At 39.0% G+C, this 9,320-nt stretch overlaps 1 protein-coding gene across 1 annotated transcript; it reads left to right on the top strand.

Moving 5' to 3' along the window:
• Positions 1-2,135: 2,135 nt before the first annotated feature.
• Positions 2,136-5,719, top strand: LOC122530119 (glycerate kinase-like). Its single transcript, XM_043656793.1, has 4 exons — positions 2,136-2,811; positions 2,912-3,473; positions 4,293-5,164; positions 5,375-5,719. Exons 1-4 carry the CDS (start codon positions 2,539-2,541, stop codon positions 5,717-5,719), a joined length of 2,052 nt encoding a protein of 683 aa, XP_043512728.1. The 5' UTR covers positions 2,136-2,538.
• Positions 5,720-9,320: the final 3,601 nt, after the last annotated feature.

The raw sequence follows: 9,320 nt of genomic DNA, 5'->3' as shown, positions 1-9,320 counted from the left end.
TAGGTCCCGAAACGAACGTTTATGTAGGTATTGCTCGAGCACGCACGTGCGAACGGACAACGATCACTATGATCGATGGTCGTCCATGTGCATTGAGGTCAGCTTTCGCGATTTATATATTATTTTTTTATGTTGCGATTAGAAAGACTCGAGCTAAATGTAAGTTTTAGCGGGCATTGCGCTCGAAGAAAGAAGAGGCTAAAAGCCGAAGAGGCCCGGCAAATTGCCACGAAGAGGGTCACAACAAATGGCTTCTCATCCTCTGGATCATTTAAATGATTCCAAAGCACGGGAAGTCATTCTCGTTACTACTTTGTCACTATGCTCTTTTAGTATTTGTAGTTGTTTTTTTTTTTTTCTTCTCTATCATCGTTCATCATAGTTTTGGGCAAATTTGCGCGGTTTTTCTTGTTAGTGTTGCGAAAGATTGATCACGGTTTAAATTAGCGTTGCGAAGAAATAACAATCGTGTTTGCTTTAGAGTCGCGAATTGTCTTTTGCATTTTGATTTGAATTTTTATCTTGCTTTTTATTGTTTTAAATTAAATTATTGAGTCATTGCTTTAGATTAATTAATTTTGTTTAGATTAATTAATAGTGTTGGAATATTTGAACTGGCTTTCTGTTTGGCTCAGTTTTATATTGTTCATCGTAATTTTCACTGAATTTAATTTTAGAGTTAGTGTTGCGATATTATTTCATCGCGATTTCCAGTTACTTTTACTCTTAGTATTACGATAATAATATTGTTCCAATTAGTTTTTCTCTTAGTGTTGCGATAATGAACGATCGCGTTTCTTAAAGTAGCGTTGCGTTTACAAAATGCCCAAATTCTTCCATTAGATTCGTGGAAGTCTGCTTCTGCTTCTGAATCACTTGATGCAGCTACAAGAGCTGTTAGTGTTACGCATTTTTAAACACAAGTGCATAGTTTAATAGCGTTTCGTTCATATTTTCGGGAGCTTGAAACATGACGAAGCACTCTCCGCGTTTGATTTTGAAAATTCCCTTTTTCGCAATTAATGTTAGTGAATTAGTGTTGCGAAACAAGATACAGTTTGTTCCTTGAATTCGTAACCTTGTATTTGTATTGTTGAGTAGAAAATGCTTGTTTCTTAATAGCCCTTCTGGCTATTGTCTGGCAGTTTCCCTTTTAATAGTCTAGTCCTTCTGGCTCATTCATTTGCTTTTTTTTCCAAATGTCGGGACTGTTTTAGTGGTGTGGAATTTTTGTGTTAAGTTTTTTAAACTAATAATTCAACAAATAAGTATGTTACAGATTTATCAATGGATTCATGTGGATGGATAAAAGATGGAATAACATGGATTGTGAAATCTAAAGGGAATGATGCCTGGATCCTGTTAATGGTAATTAAATACATCTTATTAAATTTATTTCACAATCTTTTTTCACATCAACAAAAGAAAATTGTACGTAGAATGCACTAAATACAGAAAATTCTATGAAATATTCAAAACAGAATGCTCGTTATAAAATGACTGAAATCAAATTTCTGCTTAAATTCTATTTCTCTAATTTTATTTTAGAAAAATATGAATTTTCGTACTCTAGCAAATCTTTACAGTTACATTGGTTTATTGATTTATTTGATTGATTTATTTGATTGATGAAATCAGTGTAACGATTTCTGATTGACAATTAAAATATCCGACTTGAATATTTGATTGTTTAATTGATTGGGGGTAAATTTATTTTTATTTATTGTTGAAACTTTCGCTTTTCTCCTAAAATACTTGGTAGGGACTTAACGTTCGAGGGATATGCTAAAATAATATATGATAATAAAATAATAAATTCACGACGGTTTTCCAGAATTTCTCTTAAAAAAACGATATTAATTACCATTAAACAAAATTGTCTTGCGTGGAGTGTATAAACAAGTTTGTTATCTTGTCGATTTGTTATGCTATTGAGTAAAAACAGTTTAAAATATTTCACATATTTAAAAAAAAAAGTTGTATCACTTGCATTATAGCGATAAGCGTAACATTCTAGAATATAGAATGTGCTTAGCACAGTGAATTAGCAGATTAATTAAAACTAAACAGACGCAACTTAATAATAAAACGCACGGATTTCACGATCGCATCTCTGCGAAATCTCACGGCACAGTCCAAATTGTACTAGGTTGCGTAGTTCTTGGTATCGTTTTACAAACATTAAAGTTTTACAAGGTCGGTAACTTCGTCTGTGGATACAGACGAAGTGCCTTCGCACCGTATCGATTGAGCTGTGTGAGAATGTGCTTCCCGCGTTCGCCGCAATAAATTGCAGAGGACGTAAGAAACCGTTGAATGACACGCGTCAGGTCTATCGTTCGTCGATAGTTGAAACTTAGTTTCGACTTTATTCACGGATAGTAGCTAATTTCATTGAGATGGACTTTCAATAACCTAATACCACGAAATTAACCAAAAGCGTAACATTTCTAAAATGTAGTTGCGATAAAGTTCAGTCGCAGTGTAACAGTGTCCTATAATAAACATGGCGATACAATATAAATCTCGACAATAAAAATGGCAGCCAAACCAAAATCACCAAAACTACGAAAACCAAGGAAACGGAAGTTACGATATGTCGATCCTTTTGTCGAAGAGGAAAGGGCCAAAAGAATCGCAGCGGTGGAAGCGAAAAGACAAAAGGTAATAGACAGGATCAGGCTTTCGTTGGAAAATAGGAGAAAGAACAAGATACTCATACAAAACGCACGTTTCGATAAAGAAGAGAGGGAGAGACAGAAAGCGATTAGGGATGGCCAGAAAATAGGGGGCGAGAAGATCATGTTACAGGTTTCGAGCTTGTTAAATCGTCGTCTCGTAAAATCAGACCTCAAACGACGATGAAACTCACGTTTAACAGAACGTTATATGAATTTACATTTCGCCGCAGATTCGCAACGACTTGAGGCAAATTATCGAGACTGGTATCAGGTGCGTGTACACGTCGGTGATAACGCCGGAGAAAATCAAGTACGACGGTCGATCAATTTTGTCGATCAAAGGCGTTAAATACAGGCTGAAACATAATTTGCATATCGTTGGCTGGGGAAAGGAGGCAGTGACGATGAGCTCGGCGTTCGAGCGAATTGTCGGCAAACAGTTGAGGAAAGGTTGGGTGGTGGTGCCGCGTAAATCCATTTTCATGATGTGGAGCTTTCCAGAGGCGTTCCCTCCCTTGGACAGTCGAATCTCGTATCTCGAAGCCGGGACCGATGGACACGCGGACGAGAAGTCTGTGCTAGCCGCTAGAAGGATCGTAAATTATTGTAAAAGATTGAAGAAAAGGGATTTGCTGATCGTAATGCTCTCGCATGGAATTGATGACCTTCTTTGTCTCCCACGAGACACTATTACATTGAGGGATAAGTTCCGGGTGTTGAATAGGTTGAAAGCTGCGAAAGCCACTTCGGAAGAGATAAATACCGTGAGAAATAAGCTTTCCGCGATTAGAGGTATCTATCCTTCTTTTTGTCACGTTAAGTGATTAGGATAAAATATCCATGCAAAAAAAGAAAAGCTTTCTGATATTAGATACTTGGAAAATAGATATTAACACTATACAGGCACGATTGTACGCCATTTATTAAAAATAGTGGTTAGTAGCTGATAGGTGACGCATAGGTTTCGCGCCATTTGCGTTCGTTTAAAACAAATTGATATCATATATTGTCAGGGAAGCAGATATTGAAAATTCTGTACACATTTAAGTGAAGGTTTCTAAATAGGTAAAAAAAAAAAAAAAAAAAAAAAAGAAAAAGAATAGCAGAATTTTGTATATAAAATAATATTTGTACCGTGCAACGCCAGAAACTTTAGCTTTCATAAATCTGTTTAGCACCATAAAAGGTTTATCGCAACATTTTAAAAGAAATGTATTTGGCATTTGTTCATGACCATCCCAAGTATCTGACACGTAAATACAGTATATTTTACTTTACTTTATTTTCCGGGGGAAAAATTTTCTAAGGTAACTTTGTAATTTAGATATATTTAGGGAAATGTTTTTTGAATCTCACCATGTGAAAGAAAATCATTAAATATATACGTGCACATTTGAAAATGTAATTTTTCTTATTATTTATTTCAATTCTTTTAGCATACAAGTCTTTAGAAGCTTTTCATAAATAATATAATAAAGTTGTTCTCATTTCTATCCTCACTTTACGCTACTTTCACAAAAAAGTGCACGCACCGTTGTGCGAAGTATCGGCCTGTATAGTGTTAAATACCTAAAAGAGTACGACTGAGCTACAGAAAGAATTTCAATGCAGGAGGCGATCTAGCCCGAATCGCTTACCCCGCAAGAATCGTAACTTTAATCACGTCGGACGTTTCTGCCGAGCCGATGTCCGAGCTATCAGGCGGGCCGTGCGTGTACGATCCGAAAGGCGAGAGAGCTCTCGCGATACTAGCGAAATACGGACTGCTGAACAGAGTGTCCTTGAGCGTGCGAGAGCTAGTGGAAGAGACAATCCCGTGGGTGATGGCTGCCGACAAGCAGCTGGACGCGAATAAAAAGTACAAATTCGTTCACGAGTACGTGATCGCCTGTAACGCGGACGCGTTGGAGTGCATGGCCGTGGAATCGTACAAGCTGGGCATGTTCCCGGTGAAATTGAATTCAACCTGTTCCGGGGACATCCAAGAGTTTGCTCGTGAATACGTTAAAATGGCCTCGTTGATGATTCTGGCCGTCGAGGAGAAAATCGATAAGCTGGAGATGTTTCAGGAAATGAGAGACAGCCCCGTCTGTCCTCTGACCGACGAAAAGGTCCAGGAGATATTCCCCGTGAAAGATCACTGGGGTCTGGGATTGTGTCTTCTGTTGGGTGGACGACCAACCATGAACCTTTGCGACGAACCGGGACTAGGTGGACCTAACCAGGAACTGGCGCTATACTTTTCGCTCTATTGGTATCTGCGTACGCAGCAGTATCCGATTTTAAGAGAGTACACCGTTTGGTTTTCGGGTGGTAGCTCGTACGGTAAGGACGGCAACACTCCGGCAGCTGGCGCCTACGGCTACAAAAGCTTGAGCACCGATGTCTATCCGGAGTTTGAGAAAGCGAAAAGTGCGTTTAATACCGCATTTGCCAAGTGGTGGAAACTTAACGAGGAGAGACGCTTCAGAAGTAAAATAGCGGTAAATGTTTATTCAACGCTCGTAATTTAAAAGTGTCGATGACAGTTTTCATTGATTACAATGAAATGTTACACAATATGCGAGTTTTGAAATTTAAAATCTTCCTATTGCGAGAGTAGCGAAACTTTTAAATCAATTTCTTAACCGATTAGTAGTTCGATTAAATCTCTGTATGATACTACATAACGCTGTATGTTTGAAAACACGCAGGACGCTTATAGAGAAATGCAAGAGTTAGAGAGTATAAGGAACAAGTACGTCGATATTCTGCCTGAACGTGTTTTAACGGAAAACAACACGAATCTGTTGTTCTCGAGCATCAACGACGAAGACGAATTGCTGGAACTGAAAACTGGAAATTATTATACATTCACGAACGTCGGTGATCTTCACGTCATACGAATTGTCCGCTTTCAATGTAACTGCGACGGAGTTTGTCACGGGCACCAGGAGAAGGTTTGCACTGATCTGGAATGCCCGGTTTATCAATCGTTGTCAGCAGAGGCCCATTCGAAGTGTCAATATTGCTGTCGCATTGGCGCGCGAAAGGATTGACTTTCGTACGAAAATTTCTCCGAGAAACTTGTCACCATGCGTAGAGAAATATCGCGGAGAAATAAAATGTTAATCTCCCTTTCCGCGAGAATTCGCGTGTAACGAGTTTCTTTTTTAACACAATCGGAATATGGAAAAATTCCCGTTGTGCGAAACTTGAATTAAACCGACTCGCGAGAGAGAAGATTTCGGTCAGTGAAGTTGTTGGTACGGCCAAATTGAAATGATTTCTATTGAACGATTGGTTTTTCGAAGTGGAATGAATCGAAGGAAAGTCCCAGGAAGCTCATTTCGTCCTGCTCTGACATAATAGAGATGTTCTAGGCCAGCATGTCCCATGGGTTCGGTACCAATCCCGTTTAACAAAGCCTCGGGAATGAACTTGGCCAGCTCGACGACACCTTCTCAGCGCGGTAGTTTTCAACGCGTTCCTTTTAACGCGTTCCTTTCTTCTTCGGTTCGAAATATTGTACGACGGGACACTTACGATATAAACTTCTCAAGTGATATCACGTCAGAAACGAATTTGACGAGTTCTAGTTGTCTTATTAATTCATTTTTTTCTTTCTTCTAGTTTATTAATATTATTGAAGATATCTCGAAACTACTGCTACGTATTCCTCTCATTAATAAAGAGTAATTCAACTCGTAATTTTGATCTCGAGTATCGAGTCAATTAGTTGTTCCTCGGAACACAGGCAAAGATCTTAGTTACTTAGGCACATTTGTTTCAATTCTTGCTAACAAACGCGCAATTACCGAAAGGATTGCTAGTGCAGATTCGAAAAACAACGCGCTTGACAGCATTCCCAATAGGTATCACTAGTTACGCTGTACCTACGGACGATAACTCGTGGGACTTTTCAACCCCTAGACGATATTCGTGACTTCGAAGTTAAAGAGAATTGATGAAGGGAAGGAAGAGTGGAATACTCTGTAAAAGGATCGACTAGATGGGGCATCAGTTTAAAGTGATGCAAGGATAATATTGCAAGAGACTATCAATCGAAGAGACTATCATCTGCTCGAGCTTATAACTCGGAACTAGCAGTCTGATGTGTAACCTGCAAGATGTAGCTTGTGGAGCGTAATCGATCAATTTCAATGAGCTAATTTCTTTAACAAATCGGAGCGAAGGTTTTCGAATTTCTGCGTGTCATTTCATTTAATTATATACGTTTTGCACGGAAACGAATCACGCGATGAAGTCTCTATTTTACGTGAAAATACTGTTGCACAGTTCGAAATTTCTCAAATTTTGATGGCACACCATAGGAGAATGAAATCAGTTTCCGTGTATGTGCGTAAAGACAGACATTAAACAGTCGGACTACAGCGAGCAAATATGCAGATTTTGGAAAGCAGGAAAGTACACGAATTCTGCATAATTTGAGGGAGCAATTTACAGAATTCGCAGTATCCACTAACGATCACATAGTTTCGCGTTTGGAAACAACTGCATTACTGTACATATTTGCTTACATTGTGATGGCTTTCTCTATGTACATTTGAGAGGCATGTAGTTATTGATTCGGGTACACTTGACCCGTCGTCTTACGTCTTCCTAAATTGCCTATGCCGAAATAATATACGAAGAACGATCTGTTCAAAAATTTCGACGATCCATTTTAACTTTATTTAAACTTTCGAATATTCGTCGATGTTCTTGCACGTTTCAATTTCAAATTACCAAGTCCAGTTCATTATTGGACCTCGAACATTCCTGTAAATTTATATTTTTACAAACGCGACGAGAGATGTATTTCTGCAATTTCCAGATTCATTACACGTAGAATGTATTTTGCGTAAAGTTGTCCTTTCATTTGGATTTCGCTTCCAGCTACGTTGTGTCAAAGTTCAACGACATTAAGACCAAAATCAATCGAGAATAGGTTTTTTCTTTTTAAACGTGTCGAATTATAAAATTATTCTTCCCGCGCAAACGTTGTCCAATTTTTCAATCTGTCGTCTGCTCTCTTTCCTTTGTCCAACTTTGAAAGAATTATATAGACGTTATAATTAAAGTGTGCGTGTGCCAGGGGTAAAGTTTGTTTCCGGACGTGAAATCTTGAAAGAACAAGCGTAGCCCGAGATAGAGCGCGGCTCGGGTGGTCCGAAAACGGCCAGGAAGGAAGCTCGGTTATGTATACATACGTACATATATATATATATAAGATAATGGTTGCGCGTTCAAGGTCTTGGGAGGGCGAGGGTTTCTTCAGCGACACCCAGGGGACAAATATATTATTACTAAAGGGTAGGAAATTTAGGAGTCACGGAGCCTCGATGAAGTGCAGGAGACCAAAGCGAACAGAAAGACGCGCAAGAGAAGGAATGGACGCAGACGAGTAGTCGACGGGCTTGTTATCAGACAGAGAGGAAGACAATCGAGGGATTTGCGTTGGCAGAACGCGGTAGCCACATTCCTCCTCGGAGACTAGGCGTTCGCGGTTTCCCGTTAATGCGTTCGTTCTCAGGAAATCGATATAAACGTTGAACCAACCGCGCCAAGTTATTCTTAACTATACTCCCCGCTGATTTACACTCCGCCTTGGCAAATAATTCTTGTTTCTTGAACTTGCGACTCCTTGTGTCTCCACGAGCACAACAGTCGTCGTACAAGTAAGTTTTCATCGTCGAAGTTTTTTCAAATTTCACGGTAAGGTGATGCGAAGAGATGAAAAGATAAAGTCATCAGAATAGATCGTACACTCCCGTTCAAACATCTTGAACATGTATTACATCTATTTCAAAACGGGAAAAATTAAATAACACATAACATAACAGAAAATCGAAATGTTAAAGTATCAACACGTTGAGAATTGTATTGTAAAGTACGCGCAACTCGGATAAAATGCTGTATATCAGAAATAAAGTGTGTCCCAAGACTTTTATTTATATATATCTAGATGAATCGTGTCGTAAGCGCGTAAAAGCGAATGAAATTAATATTTAATTTCGAATTCATTTCATTTTCTATCTTATGATCAATGACAGATTTGTCTGTGATGTAGTCTTGTTTACGAGAATATCAACATTTGTTTCATTCCGACATCCTTACCTTATTTATGTTCTAATTTTCCTACTTCAGTCATTGTTAGTCCCAACGTGAAATAATTGCACTGCTGCCGAGAGTTTTGAACATTCGTTTAACTGTGTCTTTCATCCATCAAAAGGCAAATAAAAAAGCGTATCGACACGTACCTTGATATATTGCAAGCAAAATTTGAAACCGTTCTGAAACCATTCACGAATTGCCTGTCGGGTGTGCACTTCCACTGGGAATAGTAGAATGAAGAAATGCTCGAAGCGATAAAAACGCTCTCCGGTGCACCGTTCGTACGGTTGTACGCGCAGCGCGAAAATCGCTCGTTTCTTCCTTGAATAGTTCTACAACTAGATGGAGGATGATATATTGACTCAGGTGAAACTGCTTCGTGTATTCATGGCCTAACCCGGATCCGGACCAAATACGCTGTATTACGCCACGTCGCGTTACATTCTGCGTTCGGTCTTCATTGGCTTGATCTCACGCGATCGAGGGAGAACCTATCATCTATCGTTCAGTCTAGAATTTTTATCGAATTACAGTTCACGAAAG

Source organism: Frieseomelitta varia, unplaced genomic scaffold, assembly GCF_011392965.1.
Source record: "Frieseomelitta varia isolate USP_RPSP 00005682 unplaced genomic scaffold, Fvar_1.2 scaffold_33, whole genome shotgun sequence".
Taxonomy (NCBI): Eukaryota; Metazoa; Arthropoda; class Insecta; order Hymenoptera; family Apidae; genus Frieseomelitta; species Frieseomelitta varia.
This window is presented reverse-complemented; position numbering and strand designations above follow the sequence as displayed.

Excerpts from the sequence above, each read along its gene's own strand:
- LOC122530119 (XM_043656793.1), top strand. The coding sequence starts at position 2,539 with ATGGCAGCCAAACCAAAATCACCAAAACTACGAAAACCAAGGAAACGG. Across the intron at positions 3,474-4,292 it reads TAAGCTTTCCGCGATTAGAG|GAGGCGATCTAGCCCGAATC; the intron begins GTATCTATCCTT and ends ATTTCAATGCAG. Across the intron at positions 5,165-5,374 it reads GCTTCAGAAGTAAAATAGCG|GACGCTTATAGAGAAATGCA; the intron begins GTAAATGTTTAT and ends GAAAACACGCAG.